The sequence below is a fragment of the Scleropages formosus genome, chromosome 5 (assembly GCF_900964775.1).
Source record: "Scleropages formosus chromosome 5, fSclFor1.1, whole genome shotgun sequence".
Lineage (NCBI taxonomy): Eukaryota > Metazoa > Chordata > Actinopteri > Osteoglossiformes > Osteoglossidae > Scleropages > Scleropages formosus.
In genome coordinates, this window is record NC_041810.1 from 20,154,414 (window position 1) to 20,175,712 (window position 21,299).

At 44.3% G+C, this 21,299-nt stretch overlaps 1 protein-coding gene across 1 annotated transcript; it reads left to right on the forward strand.

Annotated features, from left to right (window-relative positions):
- Positions 1–302: 302 nt before the first annotated feature.
- Positions 303–20,462, forward strand: LOC108935886 (protein arginine N-methyltransferase 8-B-like). The gene is made up of 10 exons (XM_018754853.2): positions 303–1,507; positions 5,541–5,765; positions 6,625–6,780; positions 8,867–8,930; positions 13,230–13,372; positions 14,399–14,486; positions 15,820–15,935; positions 16,179–16,329; positions 18,843–18,964; positions 19,836–20,462. Exons 1-10 carry the CDS (start codon positions 1,439–1,441, stop codon positions 19,917–19,919), a joined length of 1,218 nt encoding a protein of 405 aa, XP_018610369.1. The 5' UTR covers positions 303–1,438; the 3' UTR covers positions 19,920–20,462.
- The last annotated feature ends 837 nt before the right edge of the window (positions 20,463–21,299 follow it).

The following is a 21,299-nucleotide window of genomic DNA, read 5'->3' on the forward strand; positions in this document are numbered from 1 at the left end:
AGTCGCTGCGCCGCCGTGCTGCCCCTTTTCCAAGATTTTTCAGATATTGTGTATACTGGCTGGTATTACAGATACATTTCAGCTTTGGGTAACAGTGGAAAAAAGACCAAAAATTAATAAGTTCCGTCTGAAATGCCACATAGGAGTCAAATTACTCTCATTATCGTTCTTTAGCCGGAACACCTTTCCAAAGCGAGCGACACTGCTACATAAGCGTTACAACGATTTACCAATATTTACAGCACGGTGACCTTATGATGCATGATAAACACCTTCATCAACACTACTGGCGGGGTGGGGTTCGAATCAGCGACCTTCGCAGTGCAAGCGAACAGTTCGATCCGCTGCACTCGCTTGTGTCCGTAGTTTTTACTGTGTTTACAGAGTAATTATTACGTTGGAAGGGGGAGGGGGAACGGTTTTGAGGACATCGGTCCAGGTGCGTGTGACGTGTCCTCTGCGCACCTGTCCGCGAGCGGCGGTAGAGGAGAGCGCGCGGCGCACATTCCTAGTGCCCCCCCGCCGGTCTGCCTCGCGCTGCGGCGACGACCCCCGATTTTCTCCAGCGCAACTGTGAGCTCTTTTCTGGGGGGTGGAAACACCAGGCGGCACGCAGAAGTGGGCGATGCGTGAGATACATCCTGCGGGGTGTAGGATCGGGATCCACCCTTCACGCATCAGTGCAGGGATCCGCTCCGGACACCTTCTCCACTCCAGGGCTAAGAAGTTCAACTCTGGGGAGGAAACGGTCCCTCGCGGGCATAACGACAAGGATACCGACTGAAGGGAAGGACTGGATCCCATGACGCTCTGTCTCCGCAACCAACGCCAACGAGAATTCGGAGGATTCCTCCTGTCCCGAAGAACCACCAGCAAGAAGGCGAATGTGTGTCACCACAGCCCAGGACCCATCTGTCTTCTCCTCTAAAGCGTCACATTAATGATGATTTTTTAAAAAAAAATTTCCATTCCTGCTTTTACATAGCTTTGCATAGCATGAATCAGCAGACGTGGGTTTTAGGAGGTCTTCTTGAGGCATTAAGTTGTTCTGAGCGATTACCCGAGAACAGCGCGGTAAAATACCCATCTTTGCACACAGTGTACACGTTCAACAAGGGATGAGCTCCGTTCCCTTCTCTCAGCGCTGGAGTGGAGAACTTCTGCTCCAGTGACGCTGGGACCCTTCCCCCTTCCTCAGGACTCGTTCAAGTTTTTCTTTTTTTTTTTTAAATCTCGGAGCAAACGTATATTTTTCATTTCTAGGTAAAAAAAAAAAAAACAACAACATGATTTAGGCAAGAAGGTTAACCAAACGTAAGATATTTAAAAAAAAAAAAAAAAAAAAAACACCCCGTCCACTTCGGTGTCTTCTCTTCCACTTTCCTTTTTCCCCCTATTTTTGAACACAGTATCATAGTATCGGACACACCTGGTTCCGATGGGACTTAAACACTCCTCGCGCTGCCTGCTCCTCAGGAGGAAGATGGCGGAGTCCGAGAGCACCGAGGTAGGTAAGAGACATGCCTCGCGACATCACGCGCTCACATTGGCGCGAACCACCACCTCCTGCTCTCAGTTTTCCCGCTTCAGAAAACAGCGATCGAACCTCCGGCCGGGTCTGCACTAAAGCTGCAGGGTCGTTTACGCCGCCTCTCGCGCTGGCACGTGGCCCTTCCTTGTCCGCGCGCGCCGCTTCGTCTCCGCACCTGAGACCCCCGCCCGCATAGCCGCGCGGAAGCGAAGAGGTGCAGCTCGCGCGCGCACTGTGCGCACCGCCTTTCCGCATCTGCACGTTTGTGGACGCTGCAGCGAGACGCAGGATCTCTTGGAGGTTTTCCGGGGAGACCCGCTGAAGTCAAGACCCCCTGAGCTCGCGCCGCTGTCCGTTGTGCTTAAGGGGAAACCGCGGGAAAGTCGCCCGCGTTCTCCTCTCCGCGCGGGTTTGGGCATCAAAGGACACCGTTAATGTTTCACTTCCGAAAGAGATCCAATAACGCAAATAGGTGCAATTATATCAGCAATTGTGAGGCCAAGTTGGGCGCTTTGTTGGGCCTCCTGGGTTTGACATTTAAAATGAGGTATCAGGAATTTATATTACTGCGCTGTATCAAACACAAAACGTATCTACATTTATTCCCTCATACTTTGATGCTGAAAAGAAGAGAAATGAGCTCCACTAGGCATAAAGAACAATTTTGAGGCTTGGGTGCTTTGAAAGCCCTGGTGTGTATGATTAGGATATGTACTTTTTTCTTAATCTTATATTTAGACATAAAATGTGCTGAAACTGGGCTTTTACATAAAGATTTATTGATTTCTGTTCCTAAACTTTTTTGTCGAAATCCAAGTTTTTGGCTTCGTCATTTTCGGTGGATGATGTTGCAAAGCTGTTGAGCCTTTCTCGGAGCGTCTTTGACCTTTGATAAAATTTGACCAGTTTTAATTTGGGGAAGTTCCTTTCCCTTCATGGTCTTTGGGTCTAACAGGTTTGAGCGACCTAAGGCCGGTGCTGTGTCTCATAGGCATCATGGTGTTCTAACAAACCTAATTGGTCTCCCTCAATATATATGTGTGTATGTATATTTTCTCTCATTTTGAGGGAAATGTAAATATTTGTACATTACAGGCAGTCCTTAGGATACAATATATGTACCTTATGACCACCTGGACTAACAACGGTCGTCCCATTAAATTTATTTAACAAGCCTTATTATACAGTGCAGCATTCATGCATGTTAATGGTTTATGTATCCTTATGGCTGTCTCACGATGGACAGGGAGTTTAGAGCAAAACCCTATCGTAAGCCGAGGACTTCCCGTCTGCGAATGCGTTTACAATTATCGTTACGAAACGGCTGGTGGAGAACGAGAGAATCTAACGGAGAAGCAGGTCAGTCTGCAGCTGGGCACCTGAACCATAAAATGACTCAAGACACTCGGTCGTGTTCATGGTCTGCTTTTGTGGTCCTGGTGCAAAGTGACCGGCGGCCGCCTCACTGGGCGGACCTGAGTGTACAGTAAATTGTCTCTCCCAGTAAGTGGACAACAGGTAGGTTAATCGCTCTAAGTGGACCCACACAGAGCAAATGTTCTCTGGCTCCGTGGGTGAGCCTGTTGCGTCATGCTCTCTGACTCATGCGGTGCACTCGGGGAGCGAGTCACGGGGCAACCTGGTGCTTTGAGGAAACATTTGCAAAGGCAAGATGACTAAAGAGACTGTTGTGTTTCTATGAGCTGCTCTTAAAGCATCCTGAAGGAAAGAGGAGTGTGTGGCCCTCCAGTTCTAATGAGTCCACATCCAATACAACCATCTTTATTGACCTTATTATATTACTTTTTAGTCCTGATGTTCGGTCATAATGGCTAAGGACGACCGCTCCGTCTGCTGTTCGAGAACATCAACCGACCATGCTGCCACAAGGCACTGTTTCTATTCTTGTTTGGGTGTCCAACAACCATTGTGTTTTGTGTACAAAACTTTTTATTTGTGATTTCCTTCACATTACTTTGCGTTAATAACAGCTAACAGGAAAAAAGCGAGTGTTCTGATGATACTGAAAAGAACTCAAGAGGAAGACAACAGATTTAGAAATACATACGTAATAATATGTTCAATAGTACGTTTGTGTGAGAATGACTGAGATTTTTTTGTTTCCTCTGTACTTTTGCCAACTGTGTAAACGAGTACATGTGAATTTAAACAGGTGTTTTATTCATAACAAAAGCTCCTGGTTTTTAAAAGAAGGCCATAAAAGTATAGTAATCGCAATTGTTACTGTGTCTAAATTTCTGCTCTTGGTACATTCCAACCTTCATAATGGACTTGTAGCTGTCACGTCCACACCTGACTCTGTTCCAGCACCAGATTAACCACTCACCCTTTAAAAGACCCTCCTCAGCTCCCATACCTTTGTGGAATCTCGTCAGAGACAACCGCCCTTCCTTGTGACTCCTCGCTCATCTCCAGTTCTCAGTTCATGTTCTCCGGTTGTTGACCCTTTGCTTTGTTTCTCGTCCACGGCTCTTCATTTCAACTCCGATCGCCGTTCGACCGACCCTTCGCTTCGTCTCCTGACCTCGCCCATGGATTCCCACTCTGACCCCGATCGACCGACCCTCCGCCTATCCCCGATACCGAGAACAACTTGCCTGATCCTCTGAATCCAGACGAACGACCCCGCACTTGGGTCCTTCCGTCCCGTTTCATTGTGACAGTTGCCTTCATAGTGCTGTCGTATCCTTGATCACGGCACTTAATCTGAATTGATCCGGGAAAAAAAAAGCCCAGTACTGTAAATCACTTGGAATAAAAGTTTTCGCACAGCAAAAAATATAATCTTGTGCCGTCAAAATCATTATTAGAAATACTCACAGAGACTTGCACCGCAGAGAGTTCATTTGAGGTCGCTTTGAAGAAAAGCATCTGCTAAATTAAGTAACATAACTCAAGATTTCTTGGACAAAGATATGAGCTAAACAAAGAATATTTATAATTAATAATAATGCATTTTTATCTATCTTTGTTTCTATGTCTAGTTGGACAAAGCAAATTATCTACCAGACCATGAGCTTCGAATAAACAAAATCTGGACATTAGATTCCTTATTGTGTTTGGTTTCTCTGGTCTGTTATGTGGATCTGACTGCAATATTCTTTATTGAAATAAGGATGCAGAACTATTATTTGCACGCTGAATGTTTTGCTTTCTGCAGTGTGAGAAAAGGCCCACCCTTGTGGTATCAGAAGATTTGCATGTTCCTTTCCTGTTGTTCCTGATCCCAGGAAACAGCAATTCTAACACACCTGTAATGATCTGTCTTGCGCAGAAGGTAACGGGTTCAGGAGAGACGCCTCCCTTGGTATCTCAGCAGACACTGCAGGTGATGATCACAGCTTTGGAGACACACTGAAACTCCTGTGCAGAATAAATCACCTTCTGCTACTTGGTTACCCCCCACCTGCATGCCTTCATCCTGCCTTAGTCACTGCATCACACTGTCATGGACCAGGCTTGCAGTTAGCATCTTGGCTACTTGGAACTGCTTCTGATAGCTCAAATTAGGAGAGAGGACTTAATGGTGGAAGTAATTAACTCCCAAAAAAGCAAGAAGATTCTTGCTTCTGTCTCCAATGTGGTGGAATGAGCTCCCTCTCTCCCTCGGAGCTGCTGAATCCCTCTCAGCATTCAAGAAGGTTCTCAAAGCACCTCTCTTTACACTGGTATTGGACTAAGTGACTGTACTTTGAGAATCACATGTCTACATCTGTATTTGTTGATGCGATGCACTTGTTTACTCTGAGTTGTACCATCTACAGCTCTTCCTACATGACCCCACCTGTCCTGGCTTTGTCTATGCATATGACCCTACTTCCTCCCCCCATCCCATCCCTTGTGACGTCACTTCTCTCGGCTCTGCTTCTTTAGTGTACGTGTTACCCCTACCACCCCTCCTCTCCACACCTCACCCATGATCCTTTTGTTTGACCCTACTTGACCACTGCCCGAGACAGTGTGTGACTTTGCCTCCCCCTCTCTGTAGCCACCGGTGAGCCATACCCAGCCTCTGTCCCAGTCAGCGCAGCCCTCCACGCTGCCCAAGCCTGCGCTGCCCGTCCACCACCTACCCCGACCACCACACACGCCTCGCTCCTCCACCCTGCCAAGTTGCCCCGGCAGGGGGAAGATGGCCAAGTTTCTGAACCCCGATGAGATGACCTCCCGGGACTACTACTTTGACTCCTATGCCCACTTTGGCATCCATGAGGTGCGACTGTTCTTCTGAAGGTCAGAATGTGGACATGTTGGCCAAGAGCTATGGCTCTGTGACATACTACTGGGGGCAGGTAGCTGGGCTGGGGGGGCAAAAATGGGCTAGCAAGATCTTTCTCCTCCTGTTTCATTTTCAATATATAGGTCAGTATGTGGGCTCTTGCTGTACTGAAATAGACAGAGGCAGTGCTCAGATGAATCCATACTTAATTTTATTTATTTTAAATGTTATTTTTATCTTAGGAGTAATTTGTATTTTTAATTTATAACTAATTTAAATATTATTATCTGTATTTCTAGTTTTTATTTTCAGTTTTATTTACTTAACAGTTCTAGTGTTTAGGTACAGTGGTGTTATTTTCAAAAGGAAAAACAGTGCTTTGAGCTGCAAATTTTGTCTGAAGGGAACTGTATAAAAAAGTTGTTGTTGTTGTTGTTATTCTTATTATTATTATTATTATTATTATTATTACTACTACTAAGACTACTACTACTATTGTCAGCACCACAGTGAAGGATCTCCAAGGCGTTCTTGCATCCTTCCACGTTATTCTCTTTCGGACAGATCCCGAGGAACAAGAGGGCGTCCTCTTGGGAAAACTTGACGGCGATATAGCGCTGTTTTCAGCGAGAGCCACTTCTTCTTGGAAATCACTTCTCTTCAGTCCCTATTTCCCAGGAAGCTGTCCTTTGCCTGCTCTGCTCGCGTTTTGTGCGCCTGCGATCTATTCTGGTGCTCTGAGCTGAAACAAAACCCATTAGGCTGTAAACTGGGCATCTTTAGAGCTGCTCGCTGAATGGAAGACACCGTCTTCTCAATGCACCCCCCCTCTGAGCTCCTTTGTCCTCCGCAGGAGATGCTCAAGGACGAGGTGCGGACGTTGACCTACAGGAACGCCATGTACCACAACAAGCACGTCTTCAAGGACAAGATCGTCCTGGACGTGGGCAGTGGGACGGGCATTCTGTCTATGTTTGCGGCCAAAGCGGGGGCCAGACACGTGTACGGGGTAAGGGGCCGCCACCTGCGGGCTGCACACGAAGAAGCACCGAGGTCGAGATGCTCCGCCTCCACAGGGGGCTGCAGCCGGAAGAAGGTACCCTGCCGTGGGCTTTGTTCACCACCAGACGCAACACGGCGGAGCAGAAGCAACCGTGAAAATCTCACTTTCCGCATCCAATTCAATAATCAGTTGCACCGTGTTCCTCTATAGGAGGCTTGGATCAGTGTGTGGGCGGGCGGTAGTGTGCAGGCTTTCATGTGTTTGCGTGAGTGTGTGCGGCATGGTTGCGTGTGTGTTCAGACATAGGTTTCTGCATGCATGAAACAGTGGTGCTCGTCTGCAGGTTTCACTGCGTGTATGTGTTAGCAGCGGGAGCCTATCGTCCTCTCCTCTTTCCCACGAACTAGAACCCCATAGACAACCTCCTACTTGTTTGCGTGTATATGTGTATCTTGAGATGAATTTCCACGTCTGCCAACAGCGTGACACTGCTGAGGTTTCCCAGTGAAAATGAATCTTCCGGAAAATCTCTGGGCTCTCCTCCAAAGTCCAAATGCAGAACACCGATGCGACATATGCGCTTAATCCACTCAGAAGAGGGACTGAAATCACTTTACAGGAAAAAAACACTTAAAGGACCTTTCACTTCTACTCCACTACTGCATAAATCAGATTTAAAAAACTGTGGAGCTATAAATAGACAAGGACAAAATGCAACAGCTTTGCGTAACATTTTCCCCCTCGTTGCGTTACTTTATTTAACAGACGGTTTTATCCGAAGCAACTTCCAACAACCTCTACATAGTGTTATCAGCCCATACCTTATTCACCAAGGTGACTTCCACTGCTAGTATTGTACACTACTTAGTCAGTCATCCATACATCAGTGGAACACACTCTCTTTCTCACTCACACACTATGGGCGAACCTGAACAACATGTCTTTGGAGTGTGGGAGGAAACCAGAGCACCCAGAGGACACCCATGCGGACACAGGGAGAACATGCAAACTCCACACAGACTGAGTAGGAATCAAACCCACGTCCTCTCGCACCACCCAGGTGCTGTGAGACAGCAGCGCTACTTGCTGTGCCACCTTGTCCTTCCATACAAGGGATTAAATGCGTTTGGAACTAAAACGTTCACACGCTTTACATTTGCGGGCCGTCGCCAGGAAACACATTTAACATTGTTGTTGTTTTTGGATTTTCTTCTCAAGCTCTTTACATTATGCAGTTTGGATGCTTACTGGTTTCCAAAAAAAGACCACCTGGTTTCACTGCTCTGCAGCCATATTTCCCCTCCCAGCTAAGACATGTAAAACGCTGCCATTTACGCAGTTCGGACATTGACTTAGCTGACGATTTTCTGCAAAGTGACTTGCAATGTGTAATGGCCCACAGTTATCTACCCACTTATATAGCTGGGTAAGTTTTACTGGAGAAATGTTTATATCTAAAGGTAGCAGCTCTAACCATGATACTACCAGTTGACAGTCCTTATGAAGTCCTTGTCTACATGGGTTGAGAGAGCAAAGCCTCACACAAGGAACTCCTTACAGTAGACTACTGTAGTGAAATGTAGCAGTGGGGGGGGGCGTGCTGTGCCCTCGCTGGAACCGATGAGGTCAACCTCTGGTCCACAATGATGGTGCAGAGCAACACAAAGCTCCTAATCTAGGCTCCTTTCCCTTTAAGGGGCAACTCGTGGAAGAGTGTAAGGTTAAGGATCATTTGCAGACTGCAGCTGGCTTAAACTACCGCAGTATTATTTACTGGCCTGGACAAAAGGGGGCCATGCGGAGGTCCCGGGGGCATAATGGAAGGCCGCTTTCCTTCTCGCACTGTTGCATCTACTAACAGGCAAGAAAAAGTTTATGAATCACTTGGAATTACCTGGATTTCTGCATCAGTCACTCGAAGTGTGGTCTGACTTTTGGCTCAGTGACAGTAATACACAGATACAGTAAACAAATAACACACAAACAAATGCGAGGGATGGAACGCGCAGTCGTGCCAAAATGCTTTTATGTTTTTGACTGCTGAGCCTCGCACTGCTGTCATTTTTCATTTTTGTTTGTCTGTTTGTTGCAGATTGAATGCTCGAGTATATCTGAATACTCGGAGAAGATAATCAAATCCAACCACCTGGACAGCGGTAAGAGACTATGTGTTATGTGGTCGTCTTTCAGATACGGTGTCCAATGGGATGAGTGGCGCCCAACAGACCGATAAAATGATTAAAAGAGACGGCTTTTAGGCTCCAGATGAATATATGGAAATTGCTTTTATCAAATTTACAATGACGACTCGATAAAGATCGGACTGCCCTTGCCAAACTGCGCACCGTCCTCTATCCCATTTACATCCATCGAAAAGTTAGAAGAACCGTAAAAATTTCACTTCTAAGGTAGTTACCTAAAAATACAGTGTGGCAGATGGCAAATTTTTCATTTACCACAGTGATTTGCCCTTTTTTCTACCTTTTACTGTCCTAAGAGTAAGAAAGGAGATTGGAACACTAATACACCAGGATCAAATAAATTCTCAGTTCTCAGAGAGCCTCCTAATGCTACATCTCTGCTTCTGAACCTTTTCTAGTCCAAGGATCCCATTAAGAATCTGATGAAAAGTGTCCACAGATAAATTCAGAAAAAATATTGCACCTGCTTTATTGCACTGAACCTTGATTGCATTTGCAGAGAATTATATCATAGGTAACGATGTAGTATATTTTAATAGGTAATATCCAGTCGTCTATTATTGATAACTTCAGGGTGCACAATGAATGGGATAGCGGTCCATGGCAGGGCAATCTCTCTGTCACACACACACACATACTACAGACAATTTACAGTGACCAGCGCACATCTTCCTGATGGAGGAAACCCATGCCAACAGTTAAACGGCACGCTCACTGAGAGAGATTCAAACCCACACCAAAACATGCAGCCCAGGCACTGCGAGACACCAGCTCCATCCACTGCTCTACATAGTACACACATTGACTGAAACCGCTTGTCCCAAGCAGGGTCGTGGCAAGCCGGAGCCTAACCCAGCAACACAGGGTGCAAGGCTGGAGGGGGAGGGGACACACCCAGGATGGGACGCCCGTCCGTTGCAAGGCACCCCAAGCGGGACTCGAACCCCAGACCCACCAGTGAGCAGGCATAGGCTAAATCCGCTGTGCCACCTCCCCCCGCTCCACATAGTAATGGCATAGGAATATATTTACTTAAAACTCTTATGTAGTTACTTAACAACACTACTAGTATTTAGTTACAGTATATCAGTGTAAATTCCAAAGCACGCCAGCACTTCATGGACCCCCAGGGATGCATAGATCTCAGGTTAAGAACATCTGAGCTTGAGAATTCAGACGAAAGACCGCAGAAATAATTCTCATTTAAACTGAATTTTTTCATATGTCATCTAATAATGCCAGCCTTATCACCAACCAACCAACCAACCAATGTCAGTAACCGCTTATCCCGACCAGGGTCGCAGTGAGCCAGAGCCTATCCCGGAGACATCGGGCACAAGGCTGAAAGGGGGGGGGGGGGCACACCCTGGATAGGTCGCCAGTCCATCGCAGGGCCACAACTAGCTACCCAGGCACACAGGAAGGCGAAGGTACTGGAGCAATTGCAGGACAAGCAGCTTTGTTAGAGGGCACCACAGCAGGAGGTGGGCAGCTGCTCCAACCATGACACCACCAGCCGCCCTAGACTTATCACTGAAATATTTATCTTTTTGCTTCCCTGGGCACCTTGTCGACGGCAAACATGTGCGGCAGACCGAAAACATGCATACAGGTGCTCAGAAGCAGAAGCTGGAAAGGGTACGAATGAGCGCTTCAACTCGACAGCACCGCTGACAGTACCGGGACACAGCGTAACGCCCAGTGACACATGAATTTTCTCTGCCGAAAGCAAAGTGCAGTTTCTCGCTTTGCAAACACTGTGCTACCTGTCCACTTTTGAAAGTTTTTCCAAGTAATAAAAAAAAAAAATTACCGCACACTATATATACCAATAGGAGGGTTGAACTAATTAATCCAAGGAAACATAAAAGGGTGCAAGTTTATAATAATATTTGTGTATTATCTGCTATATTTAGCCAAAAGGACTCGGTCGTGTTTTCCCTGAACGTTTGGGAAGTTTTCCGATCCAGTTCAGGTTAAATAACAATACTGTAATGGCAGTGGCATTTAAAAATGCGTCCTTGTGGTTCCGTGTCTGTGGCACAGCTGGGAATGTCGTGAGGGAGGAGCGCTGTAGCAGAGGAACAGCTGCGGGTTCGATTAGCATGTCTCTGCTCGAGAACCTCTGCTGCCTTGTGAATCCATGAGGACTCTTGTCTTCTATTTAAATTGAAAGGAATTAGCATAAATTAATTTACATTAAATAAAGTGTTTATTTCTGGAGGAAATTTATAAATCGCTAAAGCTGTAACATGCCTCAGGTGTCATTAAAAAGCACAATGCTTTCTTCAAATTGATTTTTTTTAAAAAGAAATTTATTCTGCCGCTCCTTTTTAGTAATTTTATATTATCAGTAATTTTTCAAGTTTTCATTGCATTTCTTTCAACAACAAGGGGTCACAGCAACATGAAAAGTGAAACGGCAACAAGTTATGGACACATTCAAACACAAGGGAAAATTTTGAAAATGTGACCAAATACTGAGAAGTCTGAAAAGTCCACTGTTGAGACATCACACTGAGCATTCATGTGAATTATCATACATTTACATTTTTTCATTTAGCTGATGCTTTTCTCCAAAGTGTCTTAAAATTATTTACTCATTTATACAGCTGGGTAATTTCACTGAAGCAATTTAGAGTAAGTACAGTACTGTGCAAAAATCTTGGGCACTTAGATGTTTCACGGAAACATTTCTTTTAGATAGTTATTTAATGTATTCTGCATTAGTGTCAATGGGAAAAAGCATGTTTTAGATTTCCAAGCATTCCTTTTGCAGAAAGTTACAGTATTACAGTAAGGATTTTGTATGTCCTTAAAGAAAGAAAGTACACACACTGAGGGGGAGGGGACACACCCAGGACGGGACGCCAGTCCATCACAAGGCACCCCAAGCAGGACTCGAACTCCAGACCCGCCAGAGAGTGGGACCCGGTCAAACCCACCACGCCAAGCGGTTGTTGACGATGGATGGTTACTAAGCTTTGTAGGAAATTTATTCATTAAGAGAATTATCTTTGGAAGCATTCCCACTTTACAGCTTTTTTCCCCCAAGTGCCTAAAACTTTTGCACAGTACTGTACATTGCTCAAAATTGCTGGAAAAATAAGTCCAGTTGGAAGTGGGATTCAAACCTGCAGCCTTTGGCTCCAAAGGCAGCACTTCCAACCACTACATGACCAGCTGCCATACAGGTCCCATGTTAATCCTTCTAGTGGAACAGAAATTCATGTCTTGGCTCAACCCATATACAGTTTTTTTTTTTTTTTTTTACAGAGGGAACATTCTGATACAAACCACTGCAAAAAATATTACTACTGAATTAATATAGCAAAGGAAATAACACAGATCCTAGCAAGTTTCAAATGCATTATTAAGCAGACACATCTTACATTTAGTTTAAGAGCATTTGATCATATTAGACTCCTCTATTTTATATTAATATCCCAGGTATTAATTTTAAATGGAAGACAAATAATTGTACTAATTTCATGTGCTTTTTAAATAACAGTGCACCTGCCATACTTAAGCTTGTAGACTCCCATTCATGGGTAGCAGATAGTGTAGCGGATGGTGCTTGGTCCCTTTGGATCTGAAAGTCACAGGTTTGAATCCCCCCACTGCTGTAGTATCCTTAAACAAGGTACTTATCTTAAATAGCTCCGGTAAAAATTATAAGCTGTATAAATGGGTAAAGCACTGTAAGGTAAAAGTATCCAAACTGATAGTACAAATATTAGCTTGCAGACGAACCAACCTACACACACACACACACACACACACACACACACACATTTTCTCAACCGCTTGTCCCATATGGGGTCACGGGGAACCGGAGCCTACCCGGCAACACAGTGCGTAAGGCCGGAGGGGGAGGGGACACACCCAGGACGGGACGCCAGTCCATCGCAAGGCACCCCCAGCGGGACTCGAACCCCAGACCCACTGGAGAGCAGGACCTGGTCCAACCCACTGCGCCACCGCACCCCCCACCCAACCTACACTGGTACCAAAAAAAGGTTGCATGGCTTTAAGGGAAACTCGGTAAAAACAATGGGAACAACGCCTATTTGTAACTTTAAGTGATCCCTGTTACCACTAGTGGGTTTGAGCAGTTTTTGTTTAGAGTAGGATGACTCAGTGCATGTTTGGATGAAGGGCTCCATCTATCGTATTGACCGCTGCTGCGTACTGACATCCGCAGCGGTGTACGAGAGGGCACCTGTGGAGCGTTTTCACCTCTGCGTCTTACAGTCATCACCATCTTCAAGGGGAAGGTGGAGGAGGTGGAGCTGCCAGTGGAGAAGGTGGACATCATCATCTCAGAGTGGATGGGCTACTGCCTCTTTTACGAATCGATGCTGAACACAGTCATCTTTGCCCGGGACAAGTGGCTGGTGGGTGCTTTGTTTGTGCGTGTCTGTAATGAAGAGACAAGATCTGTGTATACATTTTTTTTTATTTTGCAGGCGCTTTTCTCCAAAGCGACTTCCAATGAACTCTATGTAGTGTTATGAGCCCACACACCTTATTCACCAAGGTGACTCACACTGCTAGATACACTACTTACACTGGGTCACTCATCCAGACATACTTCAGTGAACACACTCTCTCTGTGACACTCACACACTATGGGGGAACCTGAACAGCATGTCTTTGGACTGTGGAAGGAAACCCACGCAGACACGGGGAGGACATGCAAACTCCACACAGACTGAGAAGGGATCAAAACCCACGTCCTCTCGCACCACCCAGGGTCTGCGAGACAGCAGCGCTACTTGCTGTGCCACCATGCCGCCCCATCAACATATGAGGGCCAGCAGATGGCGTAGTGATTAGAGCTGCTGCCTTTGGACTCAGTCTGCAGATTTAAATCCCACCTCCCGCTGTAGTACCCTTAACCAAGGTACTTACCCTGAAATGCTCCAGTAAAAATTATGTTGCTGTGTAAATGAGTAAATTATTACAATCGTACATAGTTAAACACGATATTAACATATGTTACATGTAAACAAGGACAGCAGTAGGTGTTTGAAGGACTGTTTTGGACTGCAGGATGCGTAAAATACATGGGGTTGCGTGCTGATCACGTGTCCTGGGTGTATGAGATCTACGGTGGATGCCTGGTAGAAGGTGACCCTGTGGTCTAACAGCAGCAGCAACATGGGGCTGTACCCGAAACAAGACAGAATGTAAAATCAGCATGAAGCTGACTTGGGGGTTGAATTAAAAAGAACATTTCTTTTGAGTAAACCGAAATGGCCTGTTAATTCTGTGCTATGGATTTTTTTTTCCGATAAAATAGCTGGAAAAACTCAAATAAGTCCCCATGACCTACACACACCCCTAATGATCTCAGTGTTTGTGAAGTTGAGTTAATGCAATGTGTGCCTATGAAGTGAACACCCACGACTCATTCACAGAAACCCGGTGGGCTGATGTTTCCGGACCGGGCCACCCTGTATGTAGTGGCTATTGAGGACCGGCAGTACAAGGACTTCAAAATTCACTGTGAGTTGCTACACACAAACACACACACACACACACACACACACACACACACACTCTCATACATATGAGTGTACAGACATTTGTGTCCTACTTCATTATTTATTCTTTCCTGTTTTCATCATTATATACTCCTCGTATTCCCGGAGTGCGTTCCTAGTTTCTACTTGTTTGTATCGCCTTATTTATCTGTACCGCGAACAGTCGGAAAAGCATTTCACTGCACATCATACTAAGTATGGTTGTGTATGTGACAAATAAAAACTTGAAACTTGAAACTTGAAATATAGAGTCCTTGCATATGCCCACAAAGAGACAGAAACACACTTTAGAATTCTTTTTTTCCACATGTGATGTGTTTTCATCAGCTTTAACCAGTACTTCTCTGTTGCTACAGAAGTACAGTTGGAGAGAATTGGTCACCTGACAGCAGGTGTGAATCATGAACCTGACCTCGTAACAGAAATACAAATCTCGTCAATACATAATCCACTGCTTGGTGGATCCACACTCGAGAGTAGCAGACTCAAAAGTCTGTACCCTTTCACTTTTGGCTCTGATGTGATGGGATGAGCTCCCTCTGTCCCTCAGAGCTGCTGAATCCCTCAACTTTCAAGAAGGGGTCTCAAAACATACCTCCTTCAAACTCATTTGTGTACTGATCTAACTGCTCCACTTGCAAACATCATCTGTCACAATCATTGCTGTACTTTCTATGAATTCTATAGGCTGCATCTTGTCTAATGGTACTGGACAAACTGACTGCGCTTTGAGAATCATGTGTCTGCATCTATAACTCCTATCTGCTGTAAAATGTACCTTTTTTTTTTTTACTATGAGTTGTACTGTTTTGGAGAAAGGCATCATTAAATAAGTAAATGTTATTTCTGCTCACCTTCTTGCCTCTAAGCATCCACAAGCAGTGCTTCTCAGACAATCTAACAAGTGGTTTTGTTAATCTGGTTGGGTTTTAACGTCATACAAGGTGATAGGGAAGAAAGTGGACCTTTGAGAGTGTGGGCATACAGTCACGTGGATTCATAAAGGTTTTAAACGTGTAAGTGAATATGACCAAGTGAATATTAATTGTCCATTTATACATACTGGGGTCGTGGACCATTATCGAGGGATGCCTCAGTGCTGATGGTAGCACACAATTGTGGACTGGACAAGTACTGTCGTATGTCTTGTCCCAGAGACCAGCAATGCGTATTAAGGAATGTGACCTGTTGAGCTAGACGCTTAAGCTTCAAGTGTCGGGTTCTGTCCATGCCCCTGCATTCACGATCCCTCAACAGGACTGATCCAAAGCTTCTGTGTTTGTGCATCTCTGCAGGGTGGGAAAATGTATATGGCTTTGATATGTCCTGCATCCGCAACGTGGCCATAAAGGAGCCCTTGGTGGACATTGTGGATCCCAAGCAGGTGGTGACCAACTCTTGCTTGATAAAGGTGAGAAAGTGTTTGTAACTGTGCCCTAGTTGTGTGTCGTTCCACACAAACCCACCTTAAGGAGCACTGACGTGTCCAGCAACGTTCACAGCGGTCCCACGTTAAGCTGTATTTCGTTATAGGCCAGCGGATAACGATACAACTACGAGTTGCACTCAGAAGTCCAGGTCTGGACCTCAAGCCAACAGTTTACTATAGTGGAACTGTGTGTCTCCGTACAGTGAACTGATTTGTCTTCAACAGGAGGTAGATATCTACACAGTCAAGACAGAGGACCTGTCCTTCACCTCCGCCTTCTGCCTCCAAATTCAGCGCAATGACTACGTCCACGCCCTGGTCACCTACTTCAACATAGAGTTCACCAAATGTCACAAAAAGACCGGCTTCTCCACTGGTATGGATTACTGTGTCACATACGATATCAACATATAACATAACCTACAAGTACAGTATCCAGAGAGGATGTGTCCCAGGACCCCCAGCAGATGCCTGAAACAGCGCATAGTAGCAAACCCTATATATACTATGCTTTCTCCTATACGTACATACCTATGATAAAGTTTAATTTATAAATTAGGGACAATAAGTATTGATTTTTTAAATAAGGATTCTTTTATTTATTAAAAACAAAAAAAAAGGGTTACTTGAACATGAGCACTGCAAGACCGCAACAGTCGGTCTGATAATAGAGACGGCTACTAAGTGACTAACGGGCGAGTAGCATATACAGCGTGGATATGCTAGACAAAGGGATGATTCATGTCCTGGGCGGACCAGAACGAGATTTCATCACGCTACTTAGAATGGCACGCAGTTTAAAACTTATGAATTGTTTATTTCTGGAATTTTCCATTTAATATTTTTGGACTGAGGGTGATCGCGGGTAACAAACCACAGAAAGAAAAACTGCAGATAAGGGGGGACCAGTGTATAGAGCATGTACAGCGTACACTTTGTCCCTGACTTACAAACTTTCAAGTTGCAAACTCAAATTGGGCACCACGGTGTCATACGAATAACAAGTGTTGCCTTCAGTTTTCCGAAAGAGTGGAGAAAGTGGAGAAGAAGCAGAGAGGGTGAATAAACTCTAGATGATCCTCTCACTTTGAGTTTTGAGCTGTCACTTTTGTGCCGCTTCCCCATCATCCTCCACCTCCCAGTTGAAACAGTTGTACTTATGTATCATAAAATAAGTCTCACATACAATTTTAGAAAAAAAAAATATATAATTATAACTATCACGGTGTATTAAATAGTGTATAATACAATTATAATTAGCAAACCAGGTGTCTTCTTGAGAGTACCCAACCCTGACAATAAGCTTAGAATGTAAACATTGCTGGTAGCGTGCGCTGAGTGACAGCTGTTTCAGTAGGTGGTGATGCACTGAAAAGATGCTCCCGCAGCTGTAATTTACCCCAAGCCGTGGTGTAAATTTAGCACCGCTTTAACAATGTGAGACGGTAAATCCACTTAAGCGCCTGGTTTAAACACAAACCACAGGTGCTGCACCGTTCGCAATACTTTCTGCCTCTGGACGTCCCAGTGGTCTCATATGAACCAGTAAAGCGGCACCAGTTGTAAACTCACTTTGACAGCAGGTAACAACAGTGTCCAGAGCTCTTGTTTTTTTTATCTGAAAATTTGGGCTTTGAATCCCTCTGTAATACCCCTGATCATGGTAATCATCCTAAATTGCTCCACCAAAAATGAACCAGCTGGGTAAATGGGAAAATCGTTGTAAGTAGCTTACTGCGCAAACCTAACACTGTGGGTCACACTAGACAAATTTAATAAATAAAAAAAATAAAAAAAACCATGACTTACCTCTACTGGTGATTAATGGAAACTGCAAAGTAGCTACGTTGAGTAACTTTTGGTGTAAAATTATCTTAAAGACCAGGGACTCCTGTAAGAGCTGCCTCCTGGGGGGGGGAGTCCAAAAATACATGGACTGAATTTATTTCACTGAAACTTGATTTCCTTCAGATACAATGAGGGTTATAGATCTTAATAGCGTAGTAACATTTTTCTCATGTGTCAGTGGTGTCCAAACTTTTACTGTTTCTTTCACAGATCTGGTAAAAAAAAAAAAAAATTTAGTAAAACAGAAAATCATATATGTACTGAAAAATTATTTCCGTTATGTAGGCATGCTGTGTGCTCTACTGTAATTAAAACTACTGTCACAACACACTAAATTTATTATACTGTTGATAGGTATAATACATAGTAATAATTTCACAAATGTTCTTGCAGCCCACGTGTGAAGTGGCAGACTGCAGGTTGGACTCTTGTGTGGTACAGTCAATAAATTTTGAAACTGGTTGCTGTGGTTATGAAAGAGTCGCTATAACGTTACACATACATTAACAGGTTCCTTAAGAATGCTAGTATTTTCAAAAAAAAAAAATCCTACATTAGTATGTGAAATCATTCCATCTATTTCTTTCAGAGTGTCCCGATCTCATGCTTTTCTAGCTAATTCCGTGGCTTTTGTACTGCAGTACATCTGATGTGGCCATTATCCAAAGTGTCGCTTATGTTTACATTGACTCATGTAGCTCATGAGTTTCTCCAAAGCAACTTACAATGTTAAGCTACCTATTTACCCATTTATACAGCTAGGTAATTTTACTGGAGAAACTCAGGGTAAGCATCTTGCTCAAGGCTAATACAGCTGGAAATAAAATCTGAACCTGCAACTTTTGCTTCCAAAAGCAGCAGCTCTAACCAATGTGCTATCAGCTGCCCCCGCTCACTAAATACAATACAATAACAATAATGAAGACCCCGCCTAAAGACACCTTTACACCAAGGAAGAGTACAGTGACTGTTTTTCCTATTGGTGTTAATGATCCATTTAAAAGAATAAAGCTTACGCTGTCTGCACCCCACTCCATGCAGCACCAGATGCTCCCTACACCCACTGGAAGCAGACTGTCTTCTACCTGGAGGAGTACCTTACAGTGAGGAGGGGCGAGGAGATCACTGGCAGCATTGCCATGAAGCCCAATGAGAAGAATGCAGTGAGTGTGAGCTCACCTCCTGCACAGTGCCATCCTGCAGCTCCTGACTCACCTCAACACTTACTGTGGTTTTCTTGAAGGGCTCCGCAAGAACACACATCCATCCATCTTCATTAACCGCTTGTCCTAATCAGGGTCGCGGGGGTCTGGAGCTTCTCCTGGAATCACTGGGCGCGGGGTTACATCCTGGATGGGATGCCAGTCCAAAGGAACATCTATAGCACAGCTATTATGGGGAAATATTTGTCCAGTGAGCCTTGACTGACAGCTCCCCTAATTCAGCTCAACTCCCCTGCAATATCACTATACATGTAGAACAAAATGTAATGTCTGCGTCTCCCCTAGGGTGACACCATGTACAAATAGCATACACGTTGCTGCTTGAAAATATGCAAAGCCCTTGTGTCCTTTACATTTACTACAAAATGGTTATTTAATGAGAATCAGTTTCTCGTGTGACCAATTCCATGTGTTGCTTTAGAGGAAATCATGTGTAGTAGAAACACGCAAGTAGTGCAGGTGCAAAAATAAGAAGCCCAAGTTGCACTGGTTATACCAAGTGGGTAAGTAGAATCAGGGGTGCAAGTCATTGTAACCAAAAAAAAAAAAAAAAAAAAAGATAAAATGGAAAAAAGGTTCAGATTTAACATTTAGATTTTAAGCTTACTTTAATATTGTACACCAGAATAATGAATATTTCCACAGGATTCACATACTTTCAAGCAGCACTGTACAGGTCTGCATGTTACAAAATGGAATACATGCTGAATAAACAGTATCTTATGGAATCTTATGTACAGATATTTAATTTCTCATTGCTTGATGAAGCTGCTCAACAGCGATTACGAATTTCCTTTCCTCTCCGTTCCAGCGCGATTTGGACTTCACCATAGAACTGGATTTCAAAGGTCAGCTGTGTGAGGCGGACATCTCCCACGACTACAAGATGCGCTAAGTGCCTAACGGGGCAGAGTCGCGATGCTCCCGGACCGGGCAGGGCGATGAGGTGCGGGTCCTCCGCCGTCGATGGGCTTGGCCATGAGACGAGCCACAAGGATGATGGCTCCAGCTTGGATGGTGTTAAATCCACAAGGGTGATAGTGAAAGTAACAGCACCACCTAAAGGCGAAGGACCCTTGCAATCAGGGTGTTCTAAGCACATCATTAAATGTAAATGAGGTCATTTATACATTCTCATAACAATATTTATCATTTGCTTTGCTAGTAGCTGTTAAATAAAAGTATGCTATGAGAGAACAAAATAATGGTACAATACAGGTGGTCCTCTATTTAGGACAACTGTGCTGCAAGTAGACAGTCGTAAGTTGCAAACCCCTTGTACTGTCTTATATAACCTGAAGGAAATAAACAATTAACATGCATGAATGCTACATTGTATAATACATTGTTATAGTTTGCATTAATGTTGTGCATATATGCAAACACTAATTATAAAACAGTACAGTATATCTAAAGCACAAATACAGTATTGTATCCCCCCCCCCACTTATTTCCAAATCTTCCATCTTCCACTTCTTTTCAGCACCACCAGAACATTCAATTTTTCAGTTAGGAGCAATTTTAAACAAAAGCGGAAAGTTTACGTTGTAACTGGTGCACCACCTGACATGCTGACTCTGGAGCCCATATCAGGATGAGTTCAGTCATCAGACCACCTGGACACAAACTGACATCATACATGAAACCCTGTTACTCCAGTATTGAAAAAAGGAAAGATGACTTTAGGCCCAGTTTGTGAATCCTTTTTCCTGACAGTTATATATTCCGTACGTTTGAAAAATTCTGAGTTGGTTAAAGTGCGATGTGGTGTTTAACGTTTTGAACGTGTGCATGTTTGCTTATTCAAGTAAAAATCTTGCCAGTTTTGGCATAAATTTTCCTGAATGAGATTTCTTTAAGAAACATTTTTGCAGGACTCAACTGAAACGTAATGATGCAAAAGTACACACACACACTGCACACGGAACATACGACATGCCCACTCTCCCTGACACTGTCATCCGACACTCATTTACATTCATTTGATGCTTTTCTCCAAAGCAACTTAACACAATCTGCCTACAATAATTTACCCATTTATACAGCAGGGTAAATTTACTGGCACAAATTAGGGAAGTACCTCGCTTAAGGGGACTAAAGCTGGAAAATGGATTCGAACCTGCAAACTTTGGGTCCAAAGGCAGCAGCTGTACCCACTATGATACTGGCTACACTTAAGAGTCTTGATTATCTAGCCTGAACATGAACAGATGTGGGCTGAATAAGGGGGGGGGGGGGGGGGGGGGGGGGGAAAAAAAAAAAAAAAAAAAAAAAA

Bases quoted from the DNA above. Each gene is read 5' to 3' on its own strand.
- LOC108935886 (XM_018754853.2), top strand. From the start codon at position 1,439: ATGGGACTTAAACACTCCTCGCGCTGCCTGCTCCTCAGGAGGAAGATG. The intron at 5,766-6,624 runs GTGCGACTGTTC...TGTCCTCCGCAG, and splicing joins CCCACTTTGGCATCCATGAG to GAGATGCTCAAGGACGAGGT. The intron at 8,931-13,229 runs GTAAGAGACTAT...TGCGTCTTACAG, and splicing joins ATCCAACCACCTGGACAGCG to TCATCACCATCTTCAAGGGG.